At 37.1% G+C, this 25,849-nt stretch overlaps 1 protein-coding gene, 2 long non-coding RNA genes and 1 other non-coding gene across 6 annotated transcripts in view; all 4 read right to left on the reverse strand.

The window, feature by feature from the left end:
• The window catches only part of LOC109105237 (V-type proton ATPase 116 kDa subunit a3-like), a 34,328-nt gene extending 20,415 nt beyond the window's left edge, over positions 1-13,913 (reverse strand). For all 3 annotated transcript variants that reach the window (XM_042737798.1, XM_042737797.1, XM_042737796.1), the window contains exons 1-9: positions 13,756-13,913; positions 13,554-13,632; positions 11,696-11,832; positions 8,497-8,592; positions 8,208-8,396; positions 7,519-7,601; positions 5,268-5,361; positions 4,258-4,470; positions 2,927-3,077 (exon numbers count right to left, since the gene is read on the reverse strand). In XM_042737798.1, coding sequence (XP_042593732.1) covers positions 2,927-3,077; positions 4,258-4,470; positions 5,268-5,361; positions 7,519-7,601; positions 8,208-8,396; positions 8,497-8,592; positions 11,696-11,832; positions 13,554-13,632; positions 13,756-13,872 — 1,159 coding nt within the window. In that variant the 5' untranslated portion in view covers positions 13,873-13,913. The remainder of the gene's footprint in view (positions 1-2,926; positions 3,078-4,257; positions 4,471-5,267; positions 5,362-7,518; positions 7,602-8,207; positions 8,397-8,496; positions 8,593-11,695; positions 11,833-13,553; positions 13,633-13,755) is intronic.
• Positions 13,914-17,588: 3,675 nt separating this feature from the next.
• LOC122139572 lies at positions 17,589-19,969 on the reverse strand. The gene is made up of 3 exons (XR_006156399.1): positions 19,794-19,969; positions 17,867-17,986; positions 17,589-17,743 (listed from the first exon to the last, which is right to left on the reverse strand). It is a non-coding gene; the product is annotated as an uncharacterized LOC122139572 (long non-coding RNA).
• A 1,151-nt stretch (positions 19,970-21,120) lies between these two features.
• On the reverse strand, positions 21,121-22,453 carry LOC109111579. The gene is made up of 4 exons (XR_002021427.2): positions 22,321-22,453; positions 22,080-22,122; positions 21,504-21,564; positions 21,121-21,290 (listed from the first exon to the last, which is right to left on the reverse strand). It is a non-coding gene; the product is annotated as an uncharacterized LOC109111579 (long non-coding RNA).
• Positions 21,854-22,046, reverse strand: LOC122139711. The gene has a single exon (XR_006156487.1). It is a non-coding gene; the product is annotated as a small nucleolar RNA SNORA74 (small nucleolar RNA).
• Positions 22,454-25,849: the final 3,396 nt, after the last annotated feature.

The raw sequence follows: 25,849 nt of genomic DNA on the forward strand, positions 1-25,849 counted from the left end.
TGCACCGTAGATGATGATAACTTCAAACTTTGCAATTTTTTCTGAGAAACTCCTTTCTGATATTGCTCCATTATTTTTCACCGCAGCATTGGGGGAATTGATGATCCTCTGCCCATCTTGACTTCTGAGAGACACTGCCACTCTGAGAGGCGCTTTTTATACCCAATCATGTTGCCTATTGACCTAATAAGTTGCAAATTGGTCCTCCAGCTGTTCTTTATATGTACATTTAACTTTCCCAGCCTCTTATTGCTACCTGTCCCAACTTTTTTGGAATGTGTAGCTCTCATGAAATCCAAAATGAGGCAATATTTGGCATGACATTCCAAATGTCTCACTTTCAACATTTGATATGTTATCTATATTCTATTGTGAATAAAATATAAGTTTATGAGATTTGTAAATTATTCCATTCCTTTTTTACTCACAATTTGTTCAGTGTTCCAACTTCTTTGGAATCGGGTTTGTATACTAGCCATATAGCTTTACCATGGTATTTGCAGGACCGGTTCTACGGGGATGCTAGAGGGTGCCAAGCACCCTCAAATAAAATCAAAAGCACTCTCAGTTAAACTTGTATTAATGGCATTTTATTGCAGAATTGACAAACTATCCAGTGTGTTATGGTTTGCGTTTTGGAGATCGATTTCTGTTTCAACACGTTTTTGCAGCGTTGAGCAATGCAGCCAATCACAGACATATATGTTGATTTCTTGAATCAGAGGCGTTTAGAATCCACAGGTTTTTTTTCAGGTGTTGTGTTCTTCTCATTATAACAGTGTTGAAGCAAAAAAATAGGAGATTCTTTGTGCAGCTACCAGGCATTTTGACATTTTGCGAGCCCTATATATATATATATATATATATATATATATATATATATATATATATATATATATATATATATATATAAAAATCTAAATATACATATACATACATATATACATATATATATATATATATATATATATATATATATATATATATATATATATATATATATATATATATATATACACACACACACACACACACACACACCTGTGTGGAAATCAGTAAAGGATTATTAGGAACACCATACTAATACTGTGTTTGACCCCCTTTCGTCTTCAGAACTGCCTTAATTCTATGTGGCATTGATTCAACAAGGTGCTGAAAGCATTCTTTAGAAATGTTGGCCCACATTGATAGGATAGCATCTTGCAGTTGATGGAGATTTGTGGGATGCACATCCAGGAAGCTCCCGTTCCACCACATCCCAAAGATGCTCTATTGGGTTGAGATCTGGTGACTGTGGGGGCCATTTTAGTACAGTAAGCTCAGTGTCATGTTCAAGAAACCAATTTGAAATTATTCAAGCTTTGTGACATGGTGCATTATCCTGCTGGAAGTAGCCATCAGAGGATGGGTACATGGTGGTCATAAAGGGATGGACATGATCAGAAACAATGCTCAGGTAGGCCGTGGCATTTAAACGATAACCAACACTAACTAAGCCAACAAAAAAAACCACACACCACAACACCACAACAACAACAGCAGCAGCCTGCACAGTGGTAACAAGGCATGATGGATCCATGTTCTCATTCTGTTTACGCCAAATTCTGACTCTACCATCTGAATGTCTCAACAGAAATCGAGACTCATCAGACCAGGCAACATTTTTCCAGTCTTAAACTGTCCAATTCTGGTGAGCTCGAGCAAATTGTAGCCTCTTTTTCCTATTTGTATTGGAGATGAGACGTACCCGGTGGGGTCTTCTGCTGTTGTAGCCCATCCACCTCAAGGTTGTGCGTGTTGTGGCTTCACAAATGCTTTGCTGCATACCTCAGTTGTTATTTCAGTCAAAGTTGCTCTTCTATCACCTTGAATCAGTCGGCCCATTCTCCTCTGACCTCTAGCATCAACAAGGCATTTTCGCCCACAGGACTGCCGCATACTGGATGTTTTTCCCTTTTCACACCATTCTTTGTAAACCCTAGAAATGGTTGTGCGTGAAAATCCCAGTAACTGAGCAGATTGTGAAATACTCAGACCGGCCCGTCTGGCACCAACAACCATGCCACGCTCAAAATTGCTTAAATTACCTTTCTTTCCCATTCTGACATTCAGTTTTGGAGTTCAGAAGATTGTCTTGACCAGGACCACACCCCTAAATGCATTGAAGCAACTGCCATGTGATTGGTTGATTAGATAATTGCATTAATGAAAAATTTAACAGGTGTTCCTAATAATCCTTTAGGTGAGTGTATATATGTATATATATACACATATACACACACATACATATATATACATACACACACACACACACACAGTTGCAGTAGTTCCCAACCGTGTTCCAGGAGGCCCCCCAACACTGCATGTTTTCCATGTCTCCGTAATCAAACACACCTGATTCAGATCATCAGCTCATTAGTAGAGACTCCAAGTCCTGAAATGGGTGTGTCAGACAAAGGAGAGATGCAAAATGTGCATTGTTGGGGAGCCTCCAGGAACGAGGTTGGGAACCACTGAGTTAGAGCACCCTCACTAATTTTAAGAAGCACCCTCAGTGATTTGATTCTGGAGTCGGGCGTGGCCAGCCGTGGTGATACTATGGTAATCATTCTAAATTTCTATACGCAATACACGCATACAGAACGGGTGATCTCTGCAATGCCCAGATCTACAAAACAGACCCTCCCACCTCTGTAATAAACACGGAGATGTTAGTCCCGACCGAATCATTCGTGATCCAGCTTTATCTACAGAAAAGCTCACTAGCATTTAAAGAGACATGCATGTTTTACACTACCACTGAGAATTTTAACCAAAGTATGTTATAGACTTTTCATTAAGACCCTGAAGAATCATATCAACTTGTGGAAAATGGGCATCCAATGACCCCTTTAAACTAGTGGTGTGTGTTGTGAGTGTGTGTCACCTGGGTTCATCTCCCTGTAGCTGGCCACTCCATAGGCATCGACTATGTTCTGGAATCCTGCAGTGAAGGAGTTGGTGGGGAAGAGTGTGGGGGGAGATGTAGAGGCTGGCAAGCGATTGTAGAAGGAGTCCACACCACTGCCGCTCTTCCTCTGAGAGAGAAAAACAGGATTCAGACATAAGAGGCTTTCCTGTGTGGAGTTTGCATATTCTCCCTGCATGGATTTCCCCACAAACCAGACATGCAGCACACAGCAGGAGACACTAATGCAGTGAGTGACCAGGCTGTGGATGGATGGATGGATGGAGTTTCTACTGTAGTGTTCTCCTTCTGTCAGCATGTGTGAAGTTTTTAGAATCTTTCTTTTTTGTTTGTTTATTTTTAAACAACTATCATGGAGTATTCACTCATTATTATGATTTGTGAAGCCGAATAATATGACATTGCTCTGTATGAGATCATGGTCCATATTTACTAAACAGGGCAAATTAGTGCGATTCCAATTCTAAAACAGCGACGATGGGCATTGAAATTTCTGCGGGTGATTTACTAACTATGCACAAATTAAAGAAAACAGAGACGCAACATCTAATTTACATAGAGCGTAGTTTATGTTCAGTAGAAAGTGTGAAAGTGACGTGACATTCAGCCAAGTATGGTGACCCATACTCAGAATTCGTGCTCTGCATTTAACCCATCCGAAGTGCACACACACAGAGCAGTGAACACACACACACACACTGTGAACACACACCCGGAGCAGTGGGCAGCCATTTTATGCTGCGGCGCCCGGGGAGCAGTTGGGGGTTCGATGCCTTGCTCAAGGACACCTAAGTCATGGTATTGAAGGTGGAGAGAGAACTGTACATGCACTCCCCCACCCACAATTCCTGCCGGCCCGAGACTCGAACTCACAACCCTTCGATTGGGAGTCCGACTCTCTAACCATTAGGCCACGACTTCCCAAGTTGTTTATGTGCGCATGCTGAACATAAACAACACTCATTACATTCAGTGCATACTCTCCAAAATGTTATTTTTGTTTACTTTGCACACAACAAGTAGTATTCTTGTAGCTTCATTAAATTACGGTTGAAGCCCTGATGTCTCATGGATTATTCTACCGATGTCCTTGCTACGTTTCTGTGCGTTGATCGTGGTAATATCCTTGCTGTCTACGGAGGGTCAGAGAGCTCTCGGAACGAAGGTCTCACAGGTTTGGAACAACATGAGGTAGAGTAATTAATGACAGAATTTTATATTTGGGTTAAATATCCCTTTAATGAACTTGACCTGACAGCGACAGATGTGTAGTGAAAGTGGACGCTCACCCCTCCCTCTCTCAGGGCGCTCTGCAGGGCAGGCAGCTGGCTCACGGGGCACCAGGCTTCTGCGATCAGGCACTTATCAGTGACCGATGGGCTGCAGAGATTCAGCACTGTCTGCACAGCCTTACACTTCTGAACCTGCACAATCCACTCGGGCAGACGGGCCAGCGCTCGCACCAGCAGCTGCTGCATGTACTGCTCCGTCTCACCCATGACCTACAGCCACAGCGGAGCACAGACACACGGTGAGGAAGCTCTGAGACTGTATGGCTGTTTGTTTACAGAAACTAACAGCTGTTTGTTCTATCGATTCGGTCGAAACAACTTGCATAGCAACTGTCGGGAAATAAAACAGAATCATGAATAACACAGACTCATTATTTGTGTTCTAACTGCTAACTCTACATTATTCTGTTTTTCTCATCAGTTATTAACATCCCATGATCAACACTGAACAAAATTATAAATGCAACACTTTTGTTTTTGCCCCATTTTTCATGAGCTGAACTCAAAGATCTAAGACTTCTATGCTTATTATAGAGAAATAAACATTCAATCCCTGGGCAACAGCTCTGGTGAACATTCCTGCAGTCAGCATGCCAACTGCACACTCCCTCAAAACTTGTGACATCTGTGGCATTGTGCTGTGTGATAAAACTGAACATTTTAGAGTGCCCTTTTATTGTGGCCAGCCTAAGGCACACCTGTGCAATAATCATGCTGTCTAATCAGCATCTAGATATGCCACACCTGTGAGGTGGATGGATTATCTCGGCAAAGGAGAAGTGCAAAGGAGATTTAGACAGATTTGTGAACAATATTTGAGAGAAATAGGCCTTTTGTGTACATAGAAAAAGTCTTAGATCTCTGAGTTCAGCTCATGAAAAATGGGGGCAAAAACAAAAGTTTTGCGTTTATAAATTTGTTCAGTGCATGTATCAGAGTTTTAAATGTTTACAAAGTGGAAGTGAAAAAAACAAAGATGTGTTGACTGTGATTAATACTGCGCTTACTGATTTGATGTCCTCGATTCTTCCTCTGAGTCCATTCAGGGTCTCCTCTCGTTCTGCCTGGCTCTCAGGGTAGGGGAATGTTTGTGTGTGGAAGCTGTGTGTTTGTGGAACATACCAGAAAACTGAATAAACAAGGAAGTAGTACATAGCACTTGTTCACAAATTCATTTTTGAATGATACAATATTCCAGCCAATGTTTAAGTACCTCTAAATAGAACATTTTGTATGAAAATTAACCAATGGGTTGATCAATACAAGTTTTTTTTTAACCCTCAAGCATCCTCTGTATAACAGCTCTTAATCCATCTTTCAAATTTGGGCACGAAGGTCTGTGCCCAGCTGGAGGAATGACCTCCCAATCTCAATTCGAACAGCACGAGTCTTTAGTCATTTTCAAAAAACATCTAAAAGACACATCTTTTTCTCCAGCACTTGACCAACTAATACTAGCACTTACCTTTTCTGTTCGATTCTATTCTTAAAAACAACAACAACAAAAACATACCTACAGTACCTGTACTGTGCTAGACTAACTGAGACTTGTCATGGCACTTGTATACTGTTGTTGTTCTCTCGTTGGTCTGATTGCTTCTATTGTTCTCATTTGTAAGTCGCTTTGGATAAAAGCATCTGCTAAATGCTTTAATGTATGCAATTTTTTTTTTTTTAATTATTTATTTACCACTAAAAGTATCATATTTTATGTAAAATATGCTTATATTTAAAAATATATATATGCTTTTATTTTAATTTAATATTTAGTTTACTTAAAAAAAATCCAGTAAGTTCACACAGTCAAAACCTAAAAATTTGGTGACATCTGGTGGCTTATGATGATATAAAAATAACAAAAATATCAATAGACACTAGTTGAGTATATTGGAAACGCCAATAGGCTTGTCAATTCAGCACCATAAGTTATTAACACTGTACAAATAGCCTACTACTGGCAGAAATGTATTTAATATAAATGTTACTGTTATTACATATTGGGGAATATTTTGATTTTATAGAAGGTGTTTTATGGTTTAATTTTTTTTTTTGTTTTTTTTTTTGACTACTTTAATTTCAAAATCATATAACCATGGTAATGAGGACCATGGGTTTACTTCTTGTGACCAACATCCTACTAATACTATAGTCAACTAAACTCTGGATTCGAAACAAGAACTTAATTAAAAATTTAAAGTAAAGAACTTAAAATGTTAATTCAATAAGAGACTGATTAAAGATAAATATCAGTGTCTTACATAAATTAGGTGCTTATTATTTACTAATAATAAAGTTCTTAAAGGGAGATTAACCCAAAAATGAAAATGTTCATCATTTACTCAACATCATGTCATTCAAAACCTTTATGATTTTTTTTTTTTTCTGTGAAACATAATTTGAGAAATTCAAGAAATCTTTGTCTACACAGTAGAAATCAAGGGTAACCAAAATGGTTTGGTAACATTCTACAAAATCTTCTCTTGTGTTCAACAGAAGAAAGTCGACTGGAACGACACGAGGCTGAGGAAATGATGAAAGAATTTATAAGCAGTAACTTTCCAGCAGTCTTGCTCAAAATCAATGCATTATTAAGTTTGTTGCATTTGTTGTGAATTCAGTAAAATCTATCAGTATTCGTTCTTCTGTCCTGTTTTATGTGTTCATTTATTTACTCCAATTGAAGGCCCTATGACCCATCAAAACATTCAAGGGGGGATTTGTGGCCCGAAATTTGAACCCTTAGTCTATCCCCAGATTGCAATTCATAAGCATTAATGACAATATTTACTCAAAATTAATTTTAAGTATTTAAAAAAAAGAAAAGAAAAAAAAGTCTTGTCAATCCTAATCAATACTTAAAATATGACAGATCTGCCAGACGGTTAAAAAAGGTAAAATACTCATCAAATATTCATAATTGTCCACAACACATCAGGACAAGGTTCCCACAAGGTTTATAATATTCATTGTTTTCTTTCTGGTTCCAGATGACTGGATAGTGAATTATAAATATAATTTTATAAAGATCAGTTTGTGAGAGAAAATCAACAAGAATGCGTAGCCAAAGAAATATTTCAGCACTGACTTTTCCATGACCTTTACAAGAACTTATTCATTTCCACGACTTTTCTGGGATTCATTCGATTTTCAGTAGAAATCACACTGTTTAAATCCTTTGGTAAATGTCCAGGTTTTTCAGGAGTGTCGGAACCCCAACCCTTGATCTTCCTTCAAAAGCACCAAATCCAGATCACCTACCAGTCACAGATCTTCTTCACTTTCTGACCGATCTGATCTCCCCAGAACGAGATTAAAAACACGGTCCACTGCACCTCCTCACCCTGAGGAAAAACAACCGAAATCTCTCAGCAACTTTAAAAAACAAAACAAAAACAGACGCACAGTCAAACCAACATTTATTCAGACACCTTCAACATTACGCACATTATATCACAGTTTATTCACTATAGTTTAGAAAATGGTAATAAAATATGACAAGAACTTAGAGTTAAACTGTGTCAGGACAAATTCATCTTGATAATGTCTGAATATCTGTCAGCTGTTAAATATAAGAACACAGTTATATAATACCAATTTAGCTCAACCAATGACCAAGCACTGCTTCATTTTGTTCAGTCTGTGGTGTAAAAAGATCTCATTAGCAATTAAAGAAAAAACACTTAAGCAAAACATGCTCAGGTCAAAGTGTCTGAATAATTTTTGGGTTATCAATTTCACTGGTAGTCCAATGTATGAAGAACTTTTGGGTATAATATGTCACAGTTTACTTTCAAAATTATAAAAAATTATATCTGGTGTCTGAATAACTTTTGGTTTGATTGTATACGTTTCTACAATCTAATAAAAGATTGTAATGGTTCTTACATGTACATCATCATCTGGTTATACAAGAACCTAATAATATTTATTAATGACTGATGTCTCACAGAATCAGGATGTTCAAGTTTCTCTTCCATCTCATGAAAGTCCACAATGATGTAACCACGACAAGCCCGCCACAGCAGCCTCTCGAAGGAGGGCACTTTCCACGGATGAACCACGCCGGACACAAAGCTCAGCCTGACGTCCTGCCGGTTCTCTGCCAGAGCCACCGGCTCGAACGACACCAGCGGGGCCTACGACACATCAACACGTGCACACATGAACCAGACTGACTGACGCTGAAGTGGAAAAGAAGGAAGTGGATGTATTGTGACAGTAAAGTGCAGTTCCTACCTGTGAGGCTGTGAGTGAATGTGTCTGTTTTAAAACCCCTCTGTACTGACACAGCTGAGTATACTGAGACCGCAGACTGTCTCTGTTCCTGGACACCTGCACATGTGTGAAATCACAAACAGACAGCATTAGAGACAGTATGAAACAACTTCAACCATAATCAAAAAACAACACAAATAAAATGCAATAAAACCAAAGATAAAAACTACACAATTCAACAGTAAACAACTTAAAAAAAATCTGTATGAGTTTCTGTTTCACCCAAAATAAAAACCTTGCCACCATTCACTCAACCTCAAGTTGTTCCAAAACTGTTTCTTTCTTACATTAAACAGAAATTAAATCATTTTAAAGAATGTTGGTAACCAAACAGTTTCTGGTCCCCACTGACTTCCACAGTATTTTTTATTTTTATTTTACCATACTATGGAAGTCAATGGGGACCAACAAACTGTTTGACTGCTCACATTATTCAAAATATGTTCTTCTGAGTTCAGCAGACGAAAGAACTTTATACAGGTTTGGAGCAACATAACCCTGGAGCACAAAACCAGTCTTAAGTAGCACAGGTATATTTGTAGCAATACCCAAAAATACACTGTATGGGTCAAAATGATGGATTTTTCTTTTATGCCAAAAATCATTATGATATTAAATAAAGATTATGTTCCATGAAGATATTTAGCAAATTTCCTACCGTAAATATATCAAAATTAAATTTTTGATTGACAATATGTATTGCTAAGGACTTCATTTGGACAACTTTGAAGGCGATTTTCTCGGTATTTAGATTTTTTTGCACCCTCAGATTCCAGATTTTCAAATAGATGTATCTCTAATATTATCCTATCATAACAAACCATACATCAATAGGAAGCTTATTTATTCAGATTTCAGATGATGTATAAATCTACATTTTTTTAAAAATTGACACTTGTGATACTTTGTGGTCCACAGTCACAAATAACAAGATTTTACATTTTTGAATGAACTATCCCTTTAACACAGTGTCCTAACTAGCCACGACACGCGATAAAAGGTATCTTCTCCATGTTAATCTGAGTTTTTGTCCTAACCAGCCGCGACAGCGTCACGCAAAGTTTCTATTTCAGAAACGGTTTCTATTTCTGCAACATACAAACTATGACTCAGGTATATCTCAGGTACTCATTATGTGCTTTATTCAATGTTAAAAGTGTCTAATGTGAGTTTGAATATCATATTGCATGACATATACAGGTCCTTCTCAAAAAATTAGCATATTGTGAAAAAGTTCATTATTTTCCATAATGTAATGATAAAAATTAAACTTTCATATATTTTAGATTCATTGCACACCAACTGAAATATTTCAGGTCTTTTATTGTTTTAACACTGATGATTTTGACATTCAGCTAATGAAAACCCAAAATTCCTATCTCAAAAAATTAGCATATTTCATCCGACCAATAAAAGAAAAGTGTTTTTAATACAAAAAAAGTCAACCTTCAAATAATTATGTTCAGTTATGCACTCAATACTTGGTCGGGAATCCTTTTGCAGAAATGACTGCTTCAATGCGGCGTGGCATGGAGGCAATCAGCCTGTGGCACTGCTGAGGTGTTATGGAGGCCCAGGATGCTTCGATAGCGGCCTTAAGCTCATCCAGAGTGTTGGGTCTTGCGTCTCTCAACTTTCTCTTCACAATATCCCACAGATTCTCTATGGGGTTCAGGTCAGGAGAGTTGGCAGGGCCAATTGAGCACATTAATACCATGGTCAGTAAACCATTTACCAGTGGTTTTGACACTGTGAGCAGGTGCCAGGTCGTGCTGAAAAACGAAATCTTCATCTCCATAAAGCTTTTCAGCAGATGGAAGCATGAAGTGCTCCAAAATCTCCTGATAGCTAGCTGCATTGACCCTGCCCTTGATAAAACACAGTGGACCAACACCAGCAGCTGACATGGCACCCCAGACCATCACTGACTGTGGGTACTTGACACTGGACTTCAGGCATTTTGGCATTTCCTTCTCCCCAGTCTTCCTCCAGACTCTGACACCTTGATTTCCGAATGACATGCAAAATTTGCTTTCATCCGAAAAAAGTACTTTGGACCACTGAGCAACAGTCCAGTGCTGCTTCTCTGTAGCCCAGGTCAGGCGCTTCTGCCGCTGTTTCTGGTTCAAAAGCACATGCCTGTGCACGATGGCTCTGGATGTTTCTACTCCAGACTCAGTCCACTGCTTCCGCAGGTCCCCCAAGGTCTGGAATCGGTCCTTCTCCACAATCTTCCTCAGGGTCCGGTCACCTCTTCTCGTTGTGCAGCGTTTTTTTGCCACACTTTTTCCTTCCCACAGACTTCCCACTGAGGTGCCTTGATACAGCACTCTGGGAACAGCCTATTCGTTCAGAAATTTCTTTCTGTGTCTTACCCTCTCGCTTGAGGGTGTCAATGATGGCCTTCTGGACAGCAGTCAGGTCGGCAGTCTTACCCATGATTGCGGTTTTGAGTAATGAACCAGGCTGGGAGTTTTTAAAAGCCTCAGGAATCTTTTGCAGGTGTTTAGAGTTAATTAGTTGATTCAGATGATTAGGTTAATAGCTCGTTTAGAGAACCTTTTCATGATATGCTAATTTTTTGAGATAGGAATTTTGGGTTTTCATGAGTTGTATGCCAAAATCATCAGTATTAAAACAATAAAAGACCTGAAAAATTTCAGTTGGTGTGCAATGAATCTAAAATATATGAAAGTTTAATTTTTATCATTACATTATGGAAAATAATGAACTTTTTCACAATATGCTAATTTTTTGAGAAGGACCTGTAGCTTACCTCAGATCTTGAAAACAAATCAAAGCAAACAAGCGTATTGCATAACAAAGATGCTGTCAGTCACTCAGTATGTACATTTAATGATGTTCAAAAGGTTATGAATTAGATTATAAATGTAAATATTCTGTTGCGAGTACAGTGCGCTTCCAGAGAGAGCCCGCCCACACACGCTTCTGATTTGCTGTGATATTTCATTGACTCTGTCGCGTCTGGTGTGGACAAACAAATTGTTTGTCGCTGGAATCTTGCTGCATCGCGTGTAGTTAGGAGAATAAAGTATGAAAGCAAATTAAGAACAAGAAAGCAAATAAGATCAGTTTTGAATTTTTACAACAAGCAGGCATAAACACATTTGCATGGAAACACACACACAAAGTAACAAACCTCCCTGAGCTCTCGGGTCAAGCGCTCACTCTCCTCCTCAATGGTGAGGAGTTCTCTGGGCTGAGGGGCCGGAGGGGTCGGGATGGGGGCCTGCAGTTTCTGAGAGAGACTGCGGGCAATCTCCTGTTCCAAAAATACTGGAGTAAAGAAAGCGACTGTTTAAAATTCTTCAGATCAACATAAAATGGCATTATGTAAAAAGGTAAGCTAATGAAGACAAGTTTATTCACTTTATATGCTTTAGACATGTAAAACATCCATGTGTCACATTATTAATGAGTGCTTTAATAATGTAATTTTGTATACATGATGTCATAGCATGACTATAGCTGTGTCCCAAATGACCGCACTATACACTTATACACTATGTACTTATGCACTATGTACTCAGCCATGTAGTGTATGAATTATAAGGTTATTTTTGTCATTCATAATCGGAGGCTGATAGCCCCTCCCCCTTCCTCACGTAATTAAAGCTGCGGCAGTTGAGTGTATGAAATGTCCAACATCCTACACTTCATTTTTTCAGTTATTTAAGTGCATCATCCGGGTGTTTAAAGTGCACTTTTTCTTTTTGGAATTTTCAGTGTTAACGCACTACTCACTCTATTTATACTATAAGACGTCATATAATAGTGCACAAGTACGTGATTTGGGATGCATCTTATGTAAACAAACTTTCCAAAAGAACCAGGATTTCTCCGTTGCCTGAGTCTCCAGATTACTAAAGCAATAAGCCCCAAGAAGCCGAGGTTTACAATGAATTTATAACAGCTAAGGGGCGTTGTTAGGCATGACAGGAAAGCGGAGTGCCTAAAACCCCCTTAGCTGTTATAAATTCACTGTAAACCACGGCTTCACGGGGCTTATTATAAAACAGTTATTCCATATACGTAGTAAGGTTTCACAGAAGAAAACAGAGAAAATATAAGCGTAATGATATAAATAAAAACAGTATTCTTCCACCAAACAATGTAGTTCCTCAGAAACAGTTGTGATTCCAAGAAAGTGGTTAACAAGCAACACACAGAAGTAAACAAATGTGTATGTTTGTAGAGTGATTAACAACAGCTTCAGAATCAGAATCAAGGACTGGAACGATCCGTTTTATAAATGTAATTATGCTATAAATAATGTTCAGATCCCTGCACAGATTGATCGTTTCACTACATAAAACCTCAACATATTTTCAGGAGCCATGTGCATTCATTTGGTGTTCAGTGAAATGCTTTTTTATTCTCAGAAACCTGTAGCCGCTGACTTGCATTTTATGACCATGGACCACAGTTTTAGAAAAAAAAAAATCTACTTTACTGTTCTACTGAAGAAAAATAACTATAACTTAGCACATTTTCATCATAATAAGCCTCTTATTCTCACCAAGGCTGCATTTATTTTTTTTATTAAATACAGTAAAAACAGTAATATTGTAAAATATTATAATTTAAAGCAATTTTATTAAAAAATGTCCCAGCAATAATCTTGACATAAGAAGGCTTCTTCCCCAAATCTATAATTTCTGCTATTATTGTTGTATTGTTGCACTAACATTAATCAGCAGTAAATTACCGCATTACCTACTCATACAATTTTTAGACTGCTTTGATTGCAGCAGACTACACAGATTTTCGACTACTGCTTAACAATTTAAAGACATGCATGGCCTAAATGCCATCAGCTGATAACAAACTGCTCTGAAGCAGGAAGCGGTTACATTTGAATGAGTGTTTTCCAAAGAAAAACACCGTTCTCTCTGGAATAATGTGTACTGATGACTCATGCACAAGAGCACCAGGAACGTGTGAAATAATGAAACCGGGTGAACAGAAAGAAGGGAGTTGAGGAGGGACAGACTCACCAAAGGTTTTCTCCAGTTCCTCACATCTCCTCACCTCGTTCACAAACTTCCTCTGGAACGCGTTCACATTTGGATTCAGCTGAGATCAGGATTTCAAACAAAGACGCGTCATTATCTTCTTTGTACCATCGGCAAGTCAATGTAAAGTAAAGACACTTTATAAACAACAAATAAAGAACGCTGCATGTTTTAATTCTCTCACATCTCTGAACTCCACGATTCCCAGCTCTCCCAGTTCACTGACACAGTTGTAGGCCGATCCCGTCTGGAGGAAGATCTGAACCAGACAGACCTCTTCACTGCGGAACAGAGAGCCCATGACCTGAAACACACACGGATCACACAATCAGACAGAGAGAATGGGTTCTGGACAGTTCTTATCTGAACAGACACAGCACTTCCTCTTCTGCTTTGAGTCAGTAAGCGTGTGAACATGAGTGCGTGTTCCGCTCTGAGGGCTTTTTTAGGTTTCATAATGTCACCTGTGACTGTAAAATCACGGGGTTACATGAGCAATGTCAAACTACATCAATATTTTTGACTATTTTTTTTTTTCGGGTCAAAGACGGCATCAAAAGAAATGTACAAAAGTGATTTTATGTCCATAGAGAGTACATTAAATGCAAAGTGTCTACTTTTAAGGTTTCAAATAAGTTTTTGGAGAAAAAAAAAATGGTACAATTTGGTTGAAATAATGTTCCATTCCCATTCAGTGTAACAATATTAATGTAACAAGTCAAACAACATGCTTATTCTGACGTGTACATATTAAAATATATATGAAAAAAATAAGGGAGCATAATACATTTTATTGTGTTTTTGTTTTTTGTGTTTTTAATGAGAATAAAAATTCTTACTGAGAAATGGGTAAAACCCTAAGATAGTGGCAAATTTTTAAAAATGTAAAATTACAACTAATTAGTATTTGGGGTGAAAGTAATTAGTATTTTAATATGTCATAAATTGATTTTTGTTGTAAATATGCCTGACAAGATTGTTTCACTGAATGACATTTTAGTGGGTGTCTTCTGTAAATCAGGGAAAAATGTATGAGATTTATTTTTTGCTCGGAAAAACAAAAACAAAAATGCAATTAAATTATACAGAAAACTTTTTTTTTTACATTTTTGGCGGAAAACAACAACAATTTAAAGCAGTATTACAATTATTGTTTTTATGCTTAAACCCTTTTTCGTCTTTGACCCTTTCATGTATTTAATATATTAACAATACATTTTAAACAACATACCATTTATGTACAATTATTAGGCATGTAGTTAATCTGATTTTATGGAATATCTGAGCTTTTAATAAATGAATCCATAACATCTCAGAACCATTTAATTAAACATAGCATAACAAGACTGAAAAGAGGTTATTGGGAAATCAAAAGAATTTGCATACAATACGGGTTCCTTCTAAAAAAAATGGAATTTTTTGAAAAATTTCCCTTTTTTCCATAATGAAATGAAAAAAATTAAACTTTCAAGTTTTTTAGTTTCATTCCCACACCCTAAAATTTATTTTCGGTCTTTTATTTTTAAAAATACTGTTTTTTTTTGGCATTCAGCTGAAAACCCCAAAAACCTATCTCAAAAATTGCAAAAAAATTTTTTTCATCCGCCAAAAAAAAAGTTTTTTTAATAAAAAAAAGTAAACCCTTCAAAATTATTTTCAGGTTTTTGCACCCCAATACTTGGGTGGGGAACCCCTTTTTGCAGAATGAGGGGTTTAAATGGGGCGTGGCATGGGGCAATCACCTTTGGGGCCCACTGCTGGGGTGTTTTTTAGGCCCGGAGGTTTTCGTTTAGGGGCCAAATTACCTCAGATCTTGAAAACAAATCAAAAGCAAAACAAGAGGTTTTGCATAACAAAGATGCTGTCAGTCACTCAGTATGTACATTTAATGATGTTCAAAAGGTTATGACCATTAGATATAAATGTAAATATTCTGTTGCGAGGTACAGTGCGCTGTTCAAGAGAGAAGCCGCCCAACACGCTTCTGATTTGCTGTGATATTTCATTGACTCTGTCGCGTCTGGTGTGGACAAAACAAAATTGTTTGTCGCTGGAATCTTGCTGCATCGCGTGTAGTTAGGAGAATAAAGTATGAAAGCAAATTAAGAACAAGAAAGCAAATAAGATCAGTTTTTGATTTTTACAACAAGCAGGCATAAACACATTTGCATGGAAAACCACACACAAAGTAACAAACACCTCCCTGAGCTCTCGGGTCAAGCGCTCACTCTCCTCCTCAATGGTGAGGAGTTCTCTGGGCTGAGGGGGACCGGAGGGGTCGGGATGGGGGCCTGCAGTTTCTGAGAAGAGACTGCGGGCAAATCTCCTGTTCCCAAAAATACTGGAGTAAAGAAAGCGACTGTTTAAAATTCTTCAGATCAACATAAAATGGCATTATGTAAAAAAGGTAAGCTAATGAAGACAAGTTTATTCACTTTATATGCTTTAGACATGTAAAAAACATCCATGTGTCATAACACATTATAATGAGTGCTTTAATAATGTAATTTTGTATACATCATGTCATAGCATGACTATAGCTGTGTCCCAAATGACCGCACTATACACTTATACACTATGTACTTATGCACTATGTACTCAGCCATGTAGTGTATGAATTATAAGGTTATTTTGTCATTCATAATCGGAGGCTGATAGCCCCTCCCCCTTCCTCACGTAATTAAAGCTGCGGCAGTTGAGTGTATGAAATGTCCAACATCCTACACTTCATTTTTTCAGTTATTTAAGTGCATCATCCGGGTGTTTAAAAGTGCACTTTTTCTTTTGGAATTTTCAGTGTTAACGCACTACTCACTCTATTTATACTATAAGACGTCATATAATAGTGCACAAGTACGTGATTTGGGATGCATCTTATGTAAAACAAACTTTCCAAAAGAACCAGGATTTCTCCGTTGCCTGAGTCTCCAGATTACTAAAGCAATAAGCCCCAAGAAGCCGAGGTTTACAATGAATTTATAACAGCTACAAAGCAGAGTTAAACCACGGCGGAAAGCGGAGTGCCTAAAACCCCCTTAGCTGTTATAAATTCACTGTAAACCACGGCTTCACGGGGCTTATTATAAAACAGTTATTCCATATACGTAGTAAGGTTTCACAGAAGAAAAACAGAGAAAATATAAGCGTAATGATATAAATAAAAAACAGTATTCTTCCCACCAAACAATGTAGTTCCTCAGAAAACAGTTGTGATTCCAAGAAAGTGGTTAACAAAGCAACCACACAGAAGTAAACAAATGTGTATGTTTGTAGAGTGACTAACAACAGCTTCAGAATCAGAATCAAGGACTGGAACGATCCGTTTTATAAATGTAATTATGCTATAAATAATGTTCAGATCCCTGCACAGATTGATCGTTTCACTACATAAAACCCTCAACATATTTTCAGGAGCCATGTGCATTCATTTGGTGTTCAGTGAAATGCTTTTTTATTCTCAGAAACCTGTAGCCGCTGACTTGCATTTTATGCCCATGGACCACAGTTTTTAGAAAAAAAAAAAATCTACTTTACTGTTCTACTGAAGAAAAATAACTATAACTTAGCACATTTTCATCATAATAAGCCTCTTATTCTCACCAAGGCTGCATTTATTTTTTTATTAAATACAGTAAAAACAGTAATATTGTAAAATATTATAATTTAAAGCAATTTTATTAAAAAATGTCCCAGCAATAATCTTGACATAAGAAGGCTTCTTCCCCAAATCTATAAATTTCTGCTATTATTGTTGTATTGTTTGCACTAACATTAATCAGCAGTAAATTACCGCATTACCTACTCATACAATTTTTAGACTGCTTTGATTGCAGCAGACTACACAGATTTTCGACTACTGCTTAACAATTTAAAGACATGCATGGCCTAAATGCCATCAGCTGATAACAAACTGCTCTGAAGCAGGAAGCGGTTACATTTGAATGAGTGTTTTCCAAAGAAAAACACCGTTCTCTCTGGAATAATGTGTACTGATGACTCATGCACAAGAGCACTAGAACGTGTGAAATAATGAAACCGGGTGAATAGAAAGAAGGAGTGCAGGATCATGGGAGTTGAGGAGGGACAGACTCACCAAAGGTTTTCTCCAGTTCCTCACATCTCCTCACCTCGTTCACAAACTTCCTCTGGAACGCGTTCACATTTGGATTCAGCTGAGATCAGGATTTCAAACAAAGACGCGTCATTATCTTCTTTGTACCATCGGCAAGTCAATGTAAAGTAAAGACACTTTATAAACAACAAATAAAGAACGCTGCATGTTTTAATTCTCTCACATCTCTGAACTCCACGATTCCCAGCTCTCCCAGTTCACTGACACAGTTGTAGGCCGATCCCGTCTGGAGGAAGATCTGAACCAGACAGACCTCTTCACTGCGGAACAGAGAGCCCATGACCTGAAACACACACGGATCACACAATCAGACAGAGAGAATGGGTTCTGGACAGTTCTTATCTGAACAGACACAGCACTTCCTCTTCTGCTTTGAGTCAGTAAGCGTGTGAACATGAGTGCGTGTTCCGCTCTGAGGGCTTTTTTAGGTTTCATAATGTCACCCTGTGACTGTAAAATCACGGGGTTACATGAGCAATGTCAAACTACATCAATATTTTTGACTATTTTTTTTTTCGGGTCAAAGACGGCATCAAAAGAAATGTACAAAAGTGATTTTATGTCCATAGAGAGTACATTAAATGCAAAGTGTCTACTTTTAAGGTTTCAAATAAGTTTTTGGAGAAAAAAAAAATGGTACAATTTGGTTGAAATAATGTTCCATTCCCATTCAGTGTAACAATATTAATGTAACAAGTCAAACAACATGCTTATTCTGACGTGTACATATTAAAATATATATGAAAAAAAATAAGGGAGCATAATACATTTTATTGTGTTTTTGTTTTTTGTGTTTTTAATGAGAATAAAAATTCTTACTGAGAAATGGGTAAAACCTAGGATAGTGGCAAATTTTAAAAATGTAAAATTACAACTAATTAGTATTTGGGGTGAAAGTAATTAGTATTTTAATATGTCATAAATTGATTTTTGTTGTAAATATGCCTGACAAGATTGTTACACTGAATGACATTTTAATGGGTGTCTTCTGTAAATCAGAGAAAAATGTATGATATTTATTTTTTGCTCGGAAAACAAAAACAAAAATGCAATTAAATTATACAGAAAACTTTTTTTTTTACTTACATTTAGGCGGAAAACAACAACAATTTAAAGCAGTATTACAATTATTGTTTTTATGCTTAAACCCTTTTTCGTCTTTGACCCTTTCATGTATTTAATATATTAACAATACATTTTAAACAATATACCATTTATGTACAATTATTAGGCATGTAGTTAATCTGATTTTATGGAATATCTGAGCTTTTAATAAATGAATCCATAACATCTCAGAACCATTTAATTAAACATAGCATAACAAGACTGAAAAGAGGTTATTGGGAAATCAAAAGAAAAGCTAACCTGTTACAACATGTAAATTATGAACTGTCTTTTATATTTTCCAGCTATAATCTTGAAGTTCACTGTAAAAAGGTTACTACGATTACTACATTTGGGCCACACTTGTCAAAAAATAAATCAGGACTTACCAGAAAATAAATGCACTGTTTATTTGTATTTCACAGACACCTGATGGTTCATGTTTGACTTGAGAGCGGACACCTAGACCATGTGATCTCATTTGGATCACATGCATCATCACAGGTTTTGACAGCTAATTACTGGTACTAGCAGATAGACACATAATTGCACAAGATTTAAAATAGTTCCCACCAAAATCTGGAAGCAGCAGAAGCCTGAACAAATCACTGAATGAATGTGTGCTGAAATACAGGAAAATACAAATCTCTTTCTACAGGAATTCCGCTACATTATAAAACATATTGTATTAATGAGGAAAATTTTTAAAATTCCTCCGTGCACATTATATTATCTAATATACGGTTGACTGTCTATTAATTTGCATAATGCATAACTCAAAGTTTCATTTTCGCTTCCCTGACACTATAAACCCTCACAAAAAGCATTAAGCTGAAGGCATTCATCATGCCCAGATTATTAATGTTTCGATAACGCGAAACTGGCAGAAAACTGTGTTGAAATTGTGTGTTTACAGTCAGAATATGCATCAAACAATGTAAGGAGCAGAATAAACCACCAGCGTAAACAGCTATCTATGAACTTACCGGATGATAACACACCGACACCGACAGCGACAGGGGTTCACGTTTACCGTCTGGATATGAATGTTTTCTAACGGAGCGCGCGGCGTGTCTTCTGGAAAGAATGAAGTTGTAACAGCTGAGAGAATCACGAACTTCCCGTTTCTCCAGACAGTCACGTTACTGGAGCGCGTCACGTGACCTCGGGGCCAAACTCCAGGGGCCACCGACTGTGTTTGGTGATGTCGTTATTGATTTAGGCTATTTTACTCTATACTTTGTATCGTGTCTTATCTGTGTGTAAGAAATCGTGCGTTTTACAAAATGTAATTAAATAAAATTGCTATTCCACTCGGAGCTCATTAAGCTGAATCATGGACCCAGTACATCAACGTTTTTGTTTTTTTCTTTTGTGTCACGTTCGTTTTTGTGTTTAATCTTTTAAATCGAATGATTTAATTTTTTTACAAACTATAAATAATTGCTCATTCAGTAATCACAAACGACTTTGGTATATATCCTAACTAGCGATAACATTTACATAAGTGCAAATTCTCAAGTAATAAACCAAATTTTAAGGCGATTCTCAAAAAATGCAACATTTATAACGCTCTCGTTTCTTTATAACAGAAACAAACACAGAACACATACATGATACAACATACTATACAAATGGCTCAGCATTGTTCATCTACAATCACTAATTAGCCCCATTTCTGACAAAAATAAAGTTTGTAACATTGCCCAACATAGGGGCCACCGAAAATGTTCCAAGAGGATGCAAGCTAGAAACACAATTTCTTGGGTTTTTTTTTGAAACTGCAATGTTAGCTGGGATACAACAGCTAAAGCTTAACTTCCCTTATAAAGCTCAGACATTCCATAAGTATATTTATATATGTATGTCCCTGTGCCACTGACTCACAGTAGAAACTGGATCCATTGGAGTAAAACATCTTAAACTCACATAACAGCTTTTGATGTATATTTGTGAAATATTAATACATCTCAAATCTTCCTTTGAGATATTCCAAAAAAAAAAAAAAAAAAAAAAAAAAAAAAAAAAAAAAAAAAAAGCACCTTTTTTTTTTTTTTTTTTATTGAAAATTGGGATTACACTCCAGCTAATCAAACACCAGGCATGTATAATCCGTTAGGGTGAAAACCAGAATACACAAAGCCATGATTAATGCAGATCAAATATGAACACATGCATAGCCATTCTCTCCAAATTTCCTTTTGCCAATTTGTAAATAATTACAGTATAGGGAGACATCTCAGTATTCACTCCAGCATTATTCAAACCTGAAGCCTAGCAGACACGTTACAGGAAAGGCCAAGACAAGCACACTTTTTAGAGGGTTATATTTTTATTTTTAAAGAACAGCCCAAGTTTTTACTGAAGGGAGGAAAATAAATAAACTTAAATGTATAAACTTAACAGCGAGCACTGAAAGTGGAGTACTCAAATTTACATAAAGGCAGGAGAACTTTATTTCCGTAGAGCTTCACACAGCTTTCCTACAACAAAAGAGAGAGAGGGGTGTCAAACAAATTATGACTTTCAACAGTAAACAAAATGTAGCAGGCTTCTTTGTCAGATTTTTGTAGACGGTCGCAACAGAAATCAGTGCCAACCCTGCATATACTATTCCAAGTTTACAAGACATCACAGAGAAACAGTTCTGCTATGATGGTATCAACTTGGATCACAACACTGAAGTCAAAGCTTACCCACAACAGGACGATCCCGAATCTTGATCGACCTTCCAGATCTTTGAACATTTACCTTATCCTGTAATAAGTTAGGGGGAAAAAAACAAAACAATCAGGTCAAAGTAATGTTACATATCAACCAACATGAGAATGGCATTCACAACCTACTTGAAGTGTTTTTCATAGAAAAATATGGCATGCTGTCATTTCAAACAATGGCATAAACTTAAGGTTAACTGTGATAATCATATTTCAAGGTAATAAAACTACTATGATGAAAAAGAAAACAGAATCACGGTATTCGGGGTCTTGTGTGACCTGTAACAGTCCTAGTTAGAAACTCTGGCTCAAAAGTCAGGTTTGAGTTGCGTGTTCGCCCCCAGACTAGGCCTGCCTCATTGTGTGAGCACAGACCACTCTCAGAAGGCACGGCTTGCCCTGTGCTGCACCGCAGGAGTCACTAAAACAGCCAAACCTGCAGGAGCACAGACGGCTCTTTCTCTTCCAGCAGAGTAACACTAGCTCAGGCACGGGCCGCCTGCACAGCTGACTACCGCTGGGGTCCCAAACCAGAGAGAGAAACAGCACACTCACATCAGAGCTGCAGCAGCTGGACATCCAGACCACATTCAGCCTCCTGCAACAAGACACCAGCACACATAAATACTGTACTACAGTGTCAACACGTGTCATGCGCGCACGGGAACCAGCCACGTGCCAAACCTCGAGCACGAGTTACTATCAACCATTTCGAAACAGACGGTTTCATTACGTACCTAGTTTGAATACCTATGTAATTTAACAAACTTTTTTTTAAAACTTTGTAAAACCTTACCTTTCTGTAGCAGCCTGAGTTTCACATTCTTATACGCCCTGATGTTCTTCCACTCAAACATCGCAAAAGTGAGAGAGCGCACTGACTAGCGCGCCCGTATTTATAGCGCTGCTGAATACCGTCGAAGAAGAGAGCGCGTGACATCACGTGGTGACGTCTGATTCGCGAGCGAATCGCTCTTATGAACTGATTCTTTTTTTGAAAGAATATTGACGGGAGAACCGCTTGGTTAATTCCTTTTAACTATTGTATTAATAAAATAAAATAAATACACTTCAGAATTCTACATACCATTTACCCTTCTAAATCTCTAATATCGAGATTGACTGATACTGATGATACTGTATATGCTGTTTTTGTAATAATGAGAAAGAGATACTGACTCACTTATTTTTAGACTTAAGGCCTGTTCACACCGGGACGAATTTCGCGCGCGATATTCGCTGACGTTTAACGCCTCGTGACTAAACAAAGGGCGCCAATGTGAGTGTGCACACCGACGCGAAAAACGCCACGCGTAAAAGCGTCATTTTTTTAAAAACACGCCTCGGGTTATTTTTTTTTGGTTTGACGCACCGCGTCAAAAACAATACGACCAATGAGAATGGCGCTTTTTGCACACGTGTCTGGAGCTTCTGAAGTTACAGTAAAACACAACTTGGGGGCGCTCAAACACAAAACTGTCCTGCTGAGCACACATACGTAACAGCGAAGAAGATATAGGCCAAGTAGCGTCTACACTGCCGGTGTGATGAGAAATCGAGTCCCCCCGCGAAATCGAGTCCGCGTAGGACCAAGGCGGTAGCTGTTTTAAATGCCTGATCAAAAGTTGTTATCGCGATAGCTTGTTGTATGGCTAATCGGAGCTGCGGTAGCTTGTTGTTTCAAGCTAAAATAATTTAGTAAAAGCAACATACAGAATGTAATCGATAAAAATGTTTTTAAATGCCATAAAAACTAGCAACATCTCATGAATAATGCATTGTAATTAGTTTTTTAATTTTCGGTTACTAGAAGCCCTCAGCACAGATTTTGAATATTTTTTTTTCCAGTTATAAAATAATAATATAATAATAATTCAGTTGTGATGACTAAAACACGTTTACCCCACAAATTCAGAAGATTGTGGGATAGTAGAAAGATAGTAATAAAAGGAACCTACGTACAAAATATATATATACACACACACACACACACTTTGATTTTTATTTATTTTGACTTACTACCTAATTCATGTATATATGATTATCTTTATTATTTTTCAATAATGTAATAAGTACTTATGTTGTTATATATGGTTTTTGCTTACAAGCAGTTAAATGTATTGCAATTGCTGATTGTATATTATTTAAGAAACTATGTTTTCAAAGAAAATCATACAGTAATTATCACACTATATAAATTCATATGATGACAGAAATTACAGTTGTAATTGACTAACTCATATAACACAGTACATAAAATAGTACAACAGTTACTAAATCAGTAATAGTAAGTAAATAATGGTTGTTTGTGGCACTGAAAGGTAACTAAAAATACAGCTGTTTATAACTGTTAATTATAACTTGCAATTATAATATAATAATTGTACAAAAAATTTTTTTTATGCACACTATCAATGTAAGACATTTATACATTTTTCAAAATGCATAACATTTCAAAGAATCTTTACAGAAAGACATACAGTTGTGTCTATATGGTCAAAAACACCCTCACTGTTTTAATAGTAGGTGCTAAATGCTTCATACATACAACAAGCAAGCCAAAGGCAACAGTGGTAAATAAAGAACAATCCGTAAGATGCCGATACTGGAGTAAAAAAACCTTTGGAGAAACCAGACTAACCAAAAAACACTGGGGACCAGTTCTCCTCTGTATATTCAGTATACATTTGGTACAATGTCAAAGGTAGTTAACAGTGTTACTGCACTGATTCAGCTGTAAGGTTAAAGGTTTAATTGTGCCATGTACAGGCAGTAACATTGTTTTCTCTGTGGCCCCAGGTGATGCAGGCAGTGTTAGTGAAGAGTTCTAAGGTGCAGTCATCCATTAATGAATCCTTGCTGAAACAGTTCATCCTATGTGAAGTCCATTGTGGAAGATTGAGCAATCCTCAGTCTCACGTAACTCTAGAGTGTCTCAGGACAGAGCCTCTGTGGTAAAGAGAAATATAAAAATGTTTAGGAACTGTAATATAATAATAACAATAATTTTTTTCTCTCTCTGCCTTTGTAATATACAGTATGCGGGAAGACTTTCTTGACATCATGGCAGAACGTGGTCAGAAGACATCAGAAGCAGGAAACATCAAACATCACTGTTAACCGTAGAGCATCGGTTTACAGTTCTTGCAAAAATCAAGTTATTATTTATGTGTATGTTGTTATAAAAACAATTAAACAGACATAAATGTAATCTGTTAAACTCAGTCTATTTTGCATTCAAACATTGCTTTAAATAAAGAGGCAGGTGATTTATTTGAGCAGAGCTTGTTTTCTGCCCCCCACTATTTGGAAAGGCTAATACGAAAATACAAATTTATATATATATGTCCTATTTTCTATTAAACAAAAAAACTTCTGCAATGAAAATCTCCTTTTGATTTATTGTGCCTTAATTACTATTAATTTAATTCATAATTATTCAGTTACTGAACGCTATTATAAAAGTATATGTGTTTGTTTATGTTAAATAAAAGATAAAACTTGAGAAAAGAGTCGTATCTTCACTTAAAATGCATCTTGAACAATCGGGTCCCACCTAGCGAGGACCCCTAAGATGGCGGCCGTCGTGATGCCTGTGCGCAAGACGCAACACAAATAATAGTAGTAACGTTAGTAGTATTAATAATAATAAATAGGTGGGACCCGATTGTTCAAACCTTTTTTCTCGTGATCTTTGACACGAGATGAGGTCTGTATTCATTGTTCAGGCGTTTTATCAACTCCATCTGCTTATTTTTTCCCATATGAACGGATTGTGCAGGTAGTTAATACGATCGCAAATCTTACGATGATTTTTAGTGTACATTACTAACTGTCTCGTGTCCTTCGTTTGGGACAAGTGCGTCCGTTGCGTCTTGCGCACAGGCATCACAACGGCCGCCATCTTAGGGGTCCTCGCTAGGGTGGGACCCGATTGTTCAAGATGCATTTTAAATGAAGATACGACTCTTTTCTCAAGTTTATCTTTTATTTAACATAAACGAACACATATACTTTTATAATAGCGTTCAGTAACTGAATAATTATGAATTAAATTAATAGTAAATTAAGGCACAATAAATCAAAAGGAGATTTTCATTGCAGAAGTTTTTTGTTTAATAGAAAATAGGACATATATATATATAAATTTGTATTTTCGTATTAGCCTTTCCAAATAGTGGGGGCAGAAAACAAGCTCTGCTCAAATAAATCACCTGACTCTTTATTTAAAGCAATGTTTGAATGCAAAATAGACTGAGTTTAACAGATTACATTTATAGTCTGTTTAATTGTTTTTATAACACACATACACATAATAATAACTT

The sequence above is a fragment of the Cyprinus carpio genome, chromosome B14 (assembly GCF_018340385.1).
Source record: "Cyprinus carpio isolate SPL01 chromosome B14, ASM1834038v1, whole genome shotgun sequence".
In the NCBI taxonomy this organism is placed as follows: Eukaryota; Metazoa; Chordata; class Actinopteri; order Cypriniformes; family Cyprinidae; genus Cyprinus; species Cyprinus carpio.